The sequence below is a fragment of the Lipotes vexillifer genome, unplaced genomic scaffold (genome assembly GCF_000442215.2).
Source record: "Lipotes vexillifer unplaced genomic scaffold, Lipotes_vexillifer_v1.1 scaffold86, whole genome shotgun sequence".
Classification (NCBI taxonomy): domain Eukaryota; kingdom Metazoa; phylum Chordata; class Mammalia; order Artiodactyla; family Lipotidae; genus Lipotes; species Lipotes vexillifer.
This window is the reverse complement of record NW_006785406.1, coordinates 3046562-3059462: the sequence shown is the minus strand read 5'-3', so window position 1 is coordinate 3059462 and position 12901 is coordinate 3046562. Positions and strand designations below refer to the sequence as shown.

Sequence of the window (12901 nt, the reverse complement as noted above, 5' to 3'; positions counted from 1 at the left end):
GGTGGTTGGGGGGGGGCGGGGCCTGGGGGGCAGGGAGGGGGTCAGGCGGCTCCCGCTCTAACTCTTGCTGGCCATGTGATCTTGGACGAAAGAAAACCTTCCTAAGCCTCAGCTCACTCATCTGCGAAATGAAGATAGTAAGAGTACCAATCAAATACGACTGTTGTGAGGCATAATCCACATGAGAATGATCATGTACGTGGTCTGGCAGGGTGTCTGACGTGAAGTTGGCACTCAGCAAATGTTAGGTATAGTGATGACAACCAGGGTGATGATGATGACAGCAGTGGATGCTGGAGCCCGAGGACTTTACTTCTCTGTTCCACGACACAGGCAGCCTCTCACTGTTTTCCATGGGATGTGGGAGAGGGGAAGGGTGCTCCAGCATCCCCAGAACAGAGAGGCCCCTGCTCCCCACGGTCTGGGCTCTGCACCTGCTGTCTCTGGCCAGGACCGTGGATCTGGGCACACAGGAGCTGGGGGGCAGGTCACAGGCAGTGGCGGAAACTTACCTTGGTTGTCGTAGGAGGTGATGACCTGGGTCTGCTGGGCGTGCAGCTTCTCCACCAGGTTTCCTATTTAAGGAAGACAGAGGGAACTGCAGTGACCACTGGGCCCACGGTGGGGTGGATTTTTCCCCAGGCAGAGGAGAGAGCTGCCAGGCTCGGCCTAAACATGTGTGAATCAGCAGAGTCACACACCTGAACACAGAGGCAAGTGACCGGGAGCCCGTGTACGCACAGCCTCACGCTCTCGGCAGGTGCCGGCAGAGGCTGGGTTTTTCTAGAGAAGCTGGGGACGCCTCCCATGGGCTAAGTGACCATAGTTCCTGACTTTGCTGCAGCCGGGCCCAGTTCCTAAAGTGCAGAGGGATGCCCCGCTGATCTCCACACCTTTCTTTGGAACGGCCAGGGAGGCTCCTATCCTGATTACGGGCCTGAAGCTTCGACTGGTTAACTTTGCCAAAGACCCTACAGCCAGGTGAGACCCGGGACTTGAACCCAAGTCTCCAGCCTCCTGCCTCCCTCTGAGAGGAATGCGAGGGGTGGGTACCCTGCCACCTACTCTAGCCTAGGAGCTGGGGTGCTTGCAGTTTGGTTCAGTTTCACAGACATTTGCAGGGCACCCGTTCTGCAGGGTGAATGCTCTCCATGCACTGGTGATATTCATGTCCCGGGACACAGAGCTGTCCTCAGAGCCTAGTGGAGCCAGGCTGCTGTGGAGAGATGCCCAGCTGCAGCCATAGGCCATGGAGGGGGAACCCACAGGCTTATCTGCCCTTCCTACAGGAAGCACCGCCTTCTCTCTATCTCTCCATTTATAGCTGCTGTGGTGGCCGGGTCTTGCCCTTGAACCTCTGCTTCAGAGGGGTGGGGGAAGGGCCACTACCACCCTGGCCTGCCATCTTCTCCCCTGGTCTCCCACTGGGTTGCAGAAAGGCTGCTGGGCCTGTCACTGGAAGTGACCACTGGCACCTGTGCCTGGACCTGGTGCAAGCACTCAGGGGCACTGGCCTGACCTGGTTCCATTCATATGACATCCCTTGTGTACCCAACCAGATCTGTCACTCAGCGTTTCCCATGCCTGGGCTCAGGCAGAAGCCAGTCAAGGTGGATGGGTGGGTGGGTCACTGAGCTGGGCTGGACTTGCAATCCTCCTGGCAGGGTCTTGCCCTGGGAAGCCCATCCTCTCCAGCCTTCTCTATAAGCAGGCCCAGCCAGGACCCTTAGCCCCCACCGGGCTGAAGTCGGTTGGTTGGCCAAGGGCCAGGACCGCTGTGTGTGCCAACCCAGGGTGATGCAGTATACTGGGCTGGAGCTCCAGGCCAGACCCAGGCGAGGACAGGGCAGCTGCCTCCTGCAGGCACAGCTGGCCGCATCTCTGCTCTGCTGGCTGATGGAAGAAATAGGATCTGGGAAGGGAATCCTCAAGGAGGACGATTGGCTGGCATAGCTGCTGTGGGCTATTTATAGTCAGGGTTGCACAGTTGGTTTCCCTGTAGCTGTGGGGCGTTAGTCCCTGTGCTGCTAGGCAGACTTCGGCCAGGACCAAGGAAAGCAGCCAATCACAGCAGGGGAAGCCCGTTGCCGGGCAAGTTGGTGGCTCAGCCCAAACACCTGCTGCTTGGAAGAGTTTGGAGTACTTGGGCTCCCCCCACCCTGCCAACGCCCCAGCCCAAGGAGTGCACAGTGCAGAAAGAGGGGGGACATGTGCCCTTTTGGACCAACCCCACGTTCAGCCACATTTGTGCACACTCCACCAAGCACAAGCCATCAGCTGCTTCCTTCTCAGATGAAAGCCATCCAGTTACCAGGGCTGGGTGCCTTGGGCACCAGCAAGGCAAGTATGTACCCAGGACCTCACCATCAGAAGACACAGAAAGAAGCTGGAATTTTAACTTCTGCACGGATGCAAGCATGCCACTCGAAAAAATAAATAAAATTTGACCTAGTAAATTTTAAATTGCGTTATGTTGGTGGAGTGGTGGAACCATCATCTTTCCCAGGCTCAAGGCCTCTGTGCGGCCTCTCTCCAGCCCTGCACTTACCTGAAACTCTCAGTTCTTGGGTGGTTTTGCAAGAACTATAATCATTCTCTTTATCGGCTGGTACATTGTACTAAAACCCACTTCATGTCTTAAGACAGAGTCTTGTAAGAGTTATCGTGTCTCTTTGTGTTTTGTTATATTTTTCCACTAAACTTCCTCCAAACCAGGAACCCCGAATATGGTAAAAAGAGGATGAATTCAGTATATTTCAATCCTCTCCTGAGGACTGATAACATTAATAACATGCCCGAGAAGCCATAAGATGAATTTCCAACAACTCAGGCAAAGAGCTGCAACAAACACAGACGCAGTGTCTCTTTCCTCCCACGTGGCCCGCCTGCCCTCCACCCACCCGCACACCGGCCGAGCACGCCTCCCTGCATGGGCTGCTATGTGCTTCTGTGGCTGTCAGGTGTCTGGAGGTCTGATTCTTACTGTAATTCTCAAGAGCCCACAGCACAGTTTCGCTAACCTTGGTGTCTGCTTAGGTAGAGCTGGAACTGGTGCATCTACCATCTGATGGCCCCGTATCAAGGTTTAGGAAGCCATCCCACCCATGTATGCCCATCAGCCAGGACTCAGAGGGTGGTCCCTGGTGGGCGGGTGTCTTGAGGATGAGTTATCTCCATCCACAGTGCAGGGGACACAGGCAAGCTCTTCACCTCCAGGGTGCTGAGACTTGGCTGTGGTGAATGGCATTATGATGCAATCATTCTAACATGGCCCCAGGAGGGCAGGCACTCCCGACTGTCCCGTGCACTGTTCCATCTCCAACAATTAGAACCCTTCCCGGCACAAAGTAATCACTGTCGACCTTTACTGAGGGAATGTATGCATGAATTTACTTTTAGAAGTTCATCCTCCCCTTTTGTTACTGTCAGAAGGATGGCAGAGCATAGGTGCTCTGTTTTGTTCAATTGGGGTCCTGTTTCCCCATTTGTGGAGGGTCATGGGGGGTGGGTCCCTTCCTACTGGCATTTGATGAGTCAGTCATCCGATCCTGGGGTTCACACAGTCGGAATCTGACTGAATCCCCTATTGGGGCTCTGGGAATGGAGGACTGATCCTTACTGGAATTCTCACATGCCCACAGTGCAGTTCCACAGTGTTTGTTCCTGGAGGCCGGGCTTACAAATCTCACAATAAGGGCATAGAATAAGGCCCAGTATAACGGTTCATGCATGGCATGGTCAGAGAAATCCTGGGCCTGCAGGGGGAAAGACACCTGGCACCATAAAGAGGCTTTGGAAGCTGATTTCTTCAGATCTTATTGTATTCTGGTTCCCAGGCCAGGAGCCACAGAACCCGTGAGTAGCATCTTCTGAGGCCTTGAGTAACACCACCCAAGGCAGGCTGCTGTCTTCTCTGTTCAGAAATATTTTCAAAAGATGGGTGCCCCAAGATGCATGGGATGCATGACCTGGGAAGCCCCATCTCCCATGGGAACACACCCAAACCCACCATCCCAAATGATGCCAAGTTCTTTATAGCTCAGCCAGCGAACAAGTGGGTGCTCAGGGTTATAGCATTGCTCCGCCTGCCCTGCACACCCTCCAGGAAATTGGTGGACCTGTTGCCAAGGAAAATTTTCCAGGGTCACAGTGCCCCCAGAGGCCGGGCTGCATCACAAGCAGCCACTGTCTGAGTGGTTAGATGTCTAGACTAGTCCTCAAGCAAGTGAAACCCAATGCTTCCAGGCATTTTTCAGTGTGTTGAATTCCAGAGATCGGAAAGAAAACAAAATGAAAATGAGAGAATTTACCATGTAGGTCATTTCTTTCTAATTTCTGCCGTCTCCGGATTCCGTTTCCAACACCTTGAAGCCCTGTGAAGTAACAAGGACTGGTGTGAGGCTCTCTGCGGTGGGGAGACTCAGGTCAAGTGTGTGATGCACCAGTTGCAAACTGATCTGGGCTAAAGCGGGGCTGGTGGAACTTGGCTCTCCCGGGATCCGAGGGAGGCTGCCCACGAATGAAGTGTACTTGGAGGAATGAATGCAGCCCTCCACATTCAAAACATTAAAAAAATATTACCACGGTAGTTTCCAAGGGTGGCGGGTTGGTTATGAGGATCATTCAGGGAGAATTTTCACAATAGAGGTGCCCCTTTGTCACTCCCACATTTCCACTGCATAAATATGGAAGCATTATCGTGAAGACATTTGCCATTCATTTTTCCTGCCTACTTCTGTGTGTGGTGAATCTCCCACTTTTAGAGTCTTGATGTGGGTGGGGGGTGGGCAAAGATGGAAACTGATGGATCCTGATGGGAACTGAACATGATGGTTGCCTGCTCTCCCAGCCTCCCTTGCAGCTAGAGCATGGACCTGTGTGGCCGAGGCATCCACTGAAATGAACCTGTGTCCCATTCTCTCTTGGGACCTAGTGAGGCAACAGGGAAGCGAATGGAACCGCTCTCTCTCTCTCTCTCTTTCTCTCTCTCTGGTGGTGGCTGGAAGTGATGGCTGCAAGGTCGAGTTCCTGGCACAGAACTGGCAAACGTTCTGGCAGCGCAAGCAGCTGCAACAATTTCAAGTTCCTGGCGCAGAAGGAGCGTCTAGGGCTCCTTGGTGGCAGCGGAGGCTTCCTTACCAAACCAGCCATTCCGCACAGCTTATGGTCGCGTTCCTGGAAGCTCAGCCTCCAGTCTGGGTCTGCAACCCTTTCCACCACTCTGAGCGCCCCCAGTCCTTTCTTGACACCCTTCTTTTCCACAGAGCCCTCCATAGTCAGTGTCTGGGCCTTACCACTCGGAATCTTCACCAACACTTGGGGAGTGGAATGTACACATCCCATCCACTTTGGGGATAAAACCTAAGGCGTTGAAGCTTTTTCAGACCTGCTGCGGCAGCTTTAGGCTACCTCCTCCATGGCCAGGGGAATATACAATAGGAGTTGAGGGCTTCTAGGCATGTTTTGGAGAAGTGCAGCTCTAAGGAAACTGCTGGGGAAATGCTAGGGCCCTGCAAGAAAGGGGAGGGAGTATCTGCTGCCTTGCAGCCCAAATTCCCGGTGCACACGCTGCCTGCCCCCTTGTCCCTCTGACTCTTTTCTGCCACAAGGACACAACAGAAAGCCACCTGGTCACACCCTTACTCAGTCCTCTGCATGTGAGAGTAACCGAGCTTTGCTCTTTTCTCAAAGCAGAGCTCAGGCCCTCCTTTGCAGAGCTGGGGAAGATTCCCTGTCCAGCCGGGGGCCTGGAGCGGGGAGGAGACTGGAGGAGCCGCCTGGAAGTGGGGAAGGGGTGGGTTTTGGATCTCTGTGCACTAACAGGAGGCCTTGGAACAAGCTGGTCTTGTCCAGCATTTCCCTTCCTTAGCTCGTCCCAAGGAGTGGGCCCGCAGACTGGCTTAGCCAGCGGTCTCCTGGACATCACTGCTGCCCAGCGGGGCTTGGAGGTCATGCACGCTCCCTCTTCCCTGCTCTGGTGCAGAACTGTCTGATCGTCAATAAGTGACACGGGTCTCTCCGCTGCCATAGCGCCTGGGAGAAATGTCTGTCAGGAAAATATTTGGAAAAAATTTCAGCAGAGAGGGCTCAGCAAACAGCGGTCTTCTTTCCCTGAGTCACTGTCATGAGTGTGAAGTGCATCGGTCTGGCCTCATGTAGGCTTTATGCCAGGTGCTGGACACTTCTCTGAGCAACCCTGATCCCTGGCATCTCTGGGCCTTCTCTGTGTTCTCTGCCCTCTCTTTCTAGCGTCAGAGCCTTTTGGAGAGATGTGATCAGAGGGAGAGAGGGAGGAGGGGACTCACGCGCTAACCTGGAGCTGTGCCTCGTGGGGGGCCTTTGGCCTTCCAGACCGCAGTCCGTGCAGTAGGGGCAGCCACATTTCTATCAAGGAAGGCCAACGGCCTCTGCCAATTTCCTCATTACAAATACCCCTGCGCGGGTCATCTCCTCTTCTCCCAGGGGCAGCTCTGAGAACTAAAGAACCAACTAACCCAAACAACTCCTGGGCCCCAAATCACTCGGGAGACTGGGGCACCTGCCAACATTCTCAGCTCTCCAGAATCTCTTTTCTTTCACCTGTCTGCCTCCCCAGGAGGTCACCAGGAGCTGCGGGGCAGCTGCAACTTGTGGGGCTGGCGGGGGGCAAAGCCACTCATGGCACCGTTGCTTCAGCAGGGTGGGTGGAAGGTGCATGTTCAGTGTGCATAGGGGCTGTGGGGACAGAAGAACTGGGGACAGCCTTCAAGGAGCTCTGGAGCTGGAAGGGAGACAGGAGGCAGGTCATTTTACCTTGAGAGCTGTGAAGCTTTGCTCCCAAAGAACCAGGACACAGTGCACCCTCACACCAGCCTCCTCACGGGCTCCTGAGGTCTTCCTCAGAGACCTGGGACCAGGGGGCTCCCAGATGTATGAGGGGCTGATTTAACCGCCATTGTTATCCATCTCTACTCCCTTCACGTTGTGTCCTGTTCTCTGGAGAGTACGGAGGCCAGAGCCCTGCTTTCCACAATCACTCTATGAAAAGTCGCTTTATTTTACCAGTCTACCCTTCCCCAGAAAGTCTGTAGGACAAGTAGAACCAACAGATAAGCCAAAGTGGGGAGAGCATATTTCAAGTCTAACCCTACCCAAGCTTGGGTGCCTTTTACACCTGGCATGCCTTCTACTGTAGGAGGCTGGGAGAGGGCTCAAGAAAGGGGAGAGTGAGGCCATGAATTGTGCAAGGACACCAAGGGAGGGTCTCATCTCAAAGTCTGACTCAGCACACGAATCCCCCTGGGTCCCCTGTGCCCTGCAATGCGGCCTGTGGGGAGCAGGCCTCGGGCACGCAGGAGTCAGGCCCGAGGTCCCTTTCTTCCAGGGCATCTTCCAACCTGAGGTGCACCCTTCAAAGAGTGACCAGGAGGAAACCTGCTCCCGGGGGTGACGGAAGCACGGCAGGCCTGCACGGGGTGTCAACTGGGGCAATCGCGGGGCTGTGCGTTGCCACGGGATGCCAGAGGCGCAGCGCGGAGGCGCAGCCAGCCTTGGGGAGCGGGTCGGCCTCGGGGACCTCTTTCGGGGGCACGTAGCGCGCCCCCGCAGCAGGCAGGCCCTGGGGCGAGGAGGTCCAGGGGCTGGGGGCCGGGGCCTTGCCTGGGGGCGCATTACCTCCTCTGCGCTGCGGAGGCGCGCCCGGGTCCGCCTGGCGGTCCGAGTGCGCGCCCTGTGCGGCGTGCCGCTTCTCCGAGTGCACGATCAGCAGCATGTCGATGGATACGGCGTTGCTGTCCTTCAGCTCCATGGTGCCGCCAGCTCCGGCCAGTGCGCGGCGGCCGCTCGCGAGGCTGCCTGAGCTGCAAATGGCTCGTACGCGCCGCTGCCCGGCGCGGGAGACGGCGAGGGTGCGGGAGAGGGCGCTCCTCGCCGCCCGGCCGCCGCGCCGCGTTTCGCTGACTCTGCCAAACTCGCCATTAGGGCCCGCCCGGGGGGGCGCTACCCTAATGAAGAGGCTCTAAGTCAACTTTGAAAGGAAATTCCCGTCTGGGCGCTCTCCGGAGCCTCCCTCCCCGCGCCCCCTGTCTCCCGCCCCTGCCGGCCGGGCGCTGCCCCATCCCGCGCTCCCCCGGGCCTTCCTGAGACGCCCAGCAGCAGATCTCCGAAAGCCGCGGCAAATACAGAAATTGTACAGTGCTGTCAACAGGGAGAATCAGTGCAGGGACAGAGAAACGGCAAGGGGGCTCCAGATTCAACTGCAAAATCTGGAGAAATTGGCCATGTTTTGGCCTAGGCTCCACTGCCTCCCCAGGTGGGCTTGGAGGTTGACAGCTCCCTTCCTTAGAGGGAGGTGTGTGGGGCGTTGGGGTCAGGACACCGCCCCCCCCCCATTCTGGCCCCACCAGAACTTGGAACTTGCCCACTGGGCGTCAGCCCAACAGCCCTGACTGGTCTGAAGTGAAAGTCTTAACATCTCTGTACCTTCTAGAAGCCTGGCCCTAGCCCGCTGGGGAAGGGGGAGGGGGAGGGGAGGAGGCTGGGTGTAGGGAGCGGCCTGCCTCGGTTGGCAGCCAGGGAGCTGGACCTGAGGGCCCGTCTATTTTTAGCGAGGCCTGGCCTGCCCAGCCAGCGGCAGCAGAGCCTTTGGCTCGGGGACTCAGGAGTGTTTACAGCGCATCTGCTTGGCAGCCCTTGGCACCGTGGGCCTACCGGGCTGGGGTCAGTCCCCTAACTTGAGTTTCCACCGTTAAGAAATACTGTGGCCGTGGAGACCTTTTGCTCTGGGACCCTCCTTGCTGTGGAGTTAAGTGACCCTACCTTGCAGCATGGCCGCTGAGACCTCCCACTACCTCTTGGAGGCAGACCGTATGGCACAGGCCTGGGTTCCACACTTGCTGCCCCTGTGACCTTGCACAAGCCACTTCCCCTCATTTTGTCACTCGTATCATGGGCATAATGCAGGTCCTGCTGTAACAGTGACATGCATGTGAGTTGCCTGGTGCATTGTAAGTGGTCTTCAAGTGGTACCTGTCATTCTTATCTGATACTAGGGGCAAGGAAAGGGACAGGTGAAGTGACAGGTCAGTGATGGAGCTGGGGGTCACAAAGCTGAACTCTCAGACTCTGAAGATCTTTCCTCGCTGACTGTGGCTCACAGTTTAGTCGCATGTAAAGACCGCCGCCCCATTGTATCACCGCTGCCCCATTGCCCACCGGGCATCCGATGAAAGGAGAGGTCACTGGCTTCCAGCAGTGTTGACTGGAGTCCTGAGAGAGCTGAGCGCAGGACCAGTAAAGATGATGACTCGCAAGGCAGTTTCTTCATGCAGCAAGCCCTGTCCTTCCCTGTCCTGTCTGCATGTGGGCGCACACACACACACACACACGCAGGGCTGGGAGGCTGCCTAAGCCTTGCTCTCTAGATGACTAGGGAAGTAAGAACTATGGATTATTCAATATCTGAAGCTGCTGGGGTCTTGGAGATTGCCCAGGCAGCTCTCTGGTCCTAGCATCACCTCACCACTGGGGCTAAGTCCTTTGAGGGTGAGGGTCCCAACAGAAGCTCCTGTGCAGCACCTGAATGGGGCTGCGTGGGGAGGGCAGGGAGCTGAAGCCCCCTCAGCAGACATTTGCGTTCCATCACCCATGCTTACTCCCCTGCTGGGAGTGTTATTTTAGGAACTTGCTCACCATGGCATACCTTCCATAGCTGCCTTTGGAGGAGGCGATGATGACCTGGGGCAGGGGGGAGGGTGGTGGTGCTAGCCTGAGCTCCAGGAAGATGGTCTGGGACACCCTGCCTTTCCAGAATACTTGAAAACTGATCTTTTGGGGCAGGGCTTCTCCCCCATGGCACTATGGACATTTGAGGCCAGAGAACTCTTTGCTGTAGGGGGATGTCCTGTGCACTGTAGGATATTTAGCAGCATCCCTGGCATCTACCTAACTAAATGCCGGGAGCACCCACCTCCCAGTTGTGACAACCCAGAACAACTCCAGTTGTTGACGTATGTTTCTTGGGGGACAAAAATGCAGTGAGAACACTGCTTTGGAAAAAAAACCCGTAAATATAGGGGCCATGTTGCTTTGACTGCTTTGGGAGATGCTGCCACTCCTGGATCCTGATGCTGCCCAGAACCTGGACCCACTCTGCAGAAGCTCCCACCCACAGCCCTCAGTTTTTGGGCCTGCCAGAAGCATGAGCAGAAAGAAGAGATGCTTTCCTCACCCCCACCCTCCCCCATCCCCGGCCTCAGGTGACCCATACCCTCATCTAGAGCCTCATCGGTTTTGGGCTGAGAGGGAGACACCACGGGGAAGGTGATGTGGGTGAGGGCATTTGGGTGTATCTGGAAAGGGAAGGGGGAGCAGGACTGAAGACCGAGGCTACGAGGTACCCGTCAGAGGGTCTATCCCTCTGCTTAAAATCCCTCTCCAGTTGTTCCTACAACCAGCGGGACAGAGAACAGACACTCAGCCTATGATTAACACCCTAGTCCAGCCTCCTTCTACAGACCCATGTCTTCCTCTTTCGCTGCCAACTCACACACGCTGCAGCCACGGCCATGCCCCCTGCTCCCCAAGCACATCTGTCCTTTCTGCTCCCAGGCTTTGCTCTGCACCCCCTAATAGCCCCTCCATCCTGCTACCATCCTGAACAACACGGGATTCAAGGACCTCAGTATTCTGACCCAACTAATTAATCTACACCCTCGTCTTAGGATCTGACAAGCCAGGGGATATCTCCATTTTAGGGCAGAACTTTAATTATTTTAATCACAATGAGTTGGAAATTTCAGGACACCGAAAGACAAAGAGCAGTCAAATGGCTGTATTGTCTCCTTTATCCTGTCACACATAATACCCAGACACATCCAGCTGTCACCCACATTGCTTTCACCCCTTTGCTTGAAGGGGGGATTTGTCAATTGAGTGATTCTGAGCCCCGAGCCCACTTGGCTATTTTGGCGGTGGGGGGTGGTTGATGCGAGGAGGCTTGCCCTTGCCAGAACGGGTTGTGTTCTGACTCACATTATTGTTTTTCCTCAGAAATAGTAGTTCCTCAGGGACCACCAGTCCTAACTCTTACTTCTCTAGAGATTCCAAGAGGCAAGTTTTCCCCTTTTCTATAGAGACCTAATAGGCAAGCCAACCCATGGAAGGCTCTTAGCCGGCAATCTGTAGACACAACATGCTTTTCTCCATTGGTGCAGTGGGGAAGGGGTGCACAGAGAGTGGGGCGACTGGGGGAAGGGCAGCAGACCAAGTCCCCACCCCTTAACACTCTCGCTTCCCCTGAGATGGGCAAACAGTTACACGGGGGACCAGACATCTTTCCCAGAAACCTTTTTCACACCTGTTGTGGGCTTCTCCTGGAGTCATGACCAGCCTGGCTTGGCTGGCTTCTACTTCTGAGTCTTTGTTATTGCTTTCACTTCTTCCTGGAAGAATTTTTAGACCTCCCTGGCAAGCATGGTCTAGCCATCCTTCAAGACCTGACATGAGACCTCGCCTCCACCCTGAAGCCTTCCTGGGCACCCTAGTTCCTGGAAGTCCTAGAGAATGCCAGCTCTCTGTGGTGCCTCTCTTTGTATCCATCCCGATAGTTAATGGGACTTGGAAGATTATCCCAGCTCTGGTCCCACACTCATCAAATTTAGAAAACCTGTCGATTCCCACTGGAGCAGTTATGCCAGGAAAATGTATGCTTCCAGATTCCCTCCTAGTGGGGTGACCTTGGGCAATGTACTTAACCTCTCTGAGCTTGAGTTTTCTTCATCTGTCAAACGGGTGAGGGAGTTGAGATAAAGTGCTTAGCGATAGCTTAATTAAAGCTATAGTGGCTTCCTGTACTCTGGTCAGACGCCTGTCTGTCCCGGTCTGAGGAGGGTCTCATGGATGTGGTTCCACAGTTGGGGAGGGGGGACAGAAGAAACTGGAAGCATCCTTGACCCCCTCCTGGAGCAGGAAGTTGCCTTCCCTCCCGTGTCACTGTCCTCTGTCGCTGTTCTGCCATTGCAGAGAAACTCAGTGAGCCACAGAATCCATTTCTTGCACGACTGGCTTCAGATCTGTGCAGCGGAGTGTGACTCAGCATAGCTCTTCTTCCTTCCCGCCATCCCCCTGCACCTATACTCTGTGAACATGGTGTGCATCCAATGGGATGTGCCTCTGTATTATCTCCATTTTATGGATGAGAAAACTGAGGCTCAGGGACCTAAGGAGACCTATACAAGGTCCCACAATGTCTCATTCATAGCACTGATACCCTAACCCTTGACACCATACCCTGTATGACTCCAAAGCTCATGTGCTGAACCACCCCCTGCCCCCTGAGACCATCACATGCTTGTGAGATGCCTAGCATCCCAGCCGAGGGGAAGAACAGCCGTCAGCCTGCAGGGGAGATGCTTTCAATGGTCATAATGAACACACCTTGAGCCAGGAGCCCAAGACATCTGTTGAGGTTCTTGGGAAAATTCTCTGAGCTCAAGCCCTGAGTTGGGCCTTTGGGGACATATTTCTTAGGCTCTGTGCCATCTCAGTGGGTGAGAACTGGTGGCAGTGGCAATAGACAAAAGTTGGTGGTCGGGAACATTCAGCAGCCTTTAGGAGCTGTGAGGGATGGAGAGGGAGGCAGAGTTCTGCCATTTGCAGAAACATTAGGAGGTGCGCTGCAGAGAGGATGGTTAATCTGTAAAGAAACCTTTGCTATTTCTGCTGGGTGTGTCTTGAGGATGCTTCCTGGCACCGTCTGCAGCTTGTTCTTGAGACCCTACTGTGGGCAGTGCCATCATGATGAAATGACACAGTAAGCGCTCAGGGAGGGGGTACCTGTCCTCCTAAAGAGGAGGGTCCAGGAAGGCTATGAGGTGGGGCTGACACCTGAACAGTGTCCTTGGTGGTGAATGAGTCGGAAGAG

General features: G+C 55.1%; 1 protein-coding gene across 2 annotated transcripts in view; it reads right to left on the bottom strand.

Annotated features, from left to right (window-relative positions):
- Positions 1–7840, bottom strand: part of KY (kyphoscoliosis peptidase) — a 47234-nt gene extending 39394 nt beyond the window's left edge. The window contains exons 1-3 of one of the 2 annotated variants that reach the window (XM_007457545.1): positions 7654–7840; positions 4311–4373; positions 513–575 (exon numbers count right to left, since the gene is read on the bottom strand). In XM_007457545.1, the coding sequence (XP_007457607.1) occupies positions 513–575; positions 4311–4373; positions 7654–7786 (259 nt within the window). In that variant the 5' untranslated portion in view covers positions 7787–7840. The remainder of the gene's footprint in view (positions 1–512; positions 576–4310; positions 4374–7653) is intronic. The other variant, XM_007457546.1, reaches the window with a different exon arrangement.
- Positions 7841–12901: the final 5061 nt, after the last annotated feature.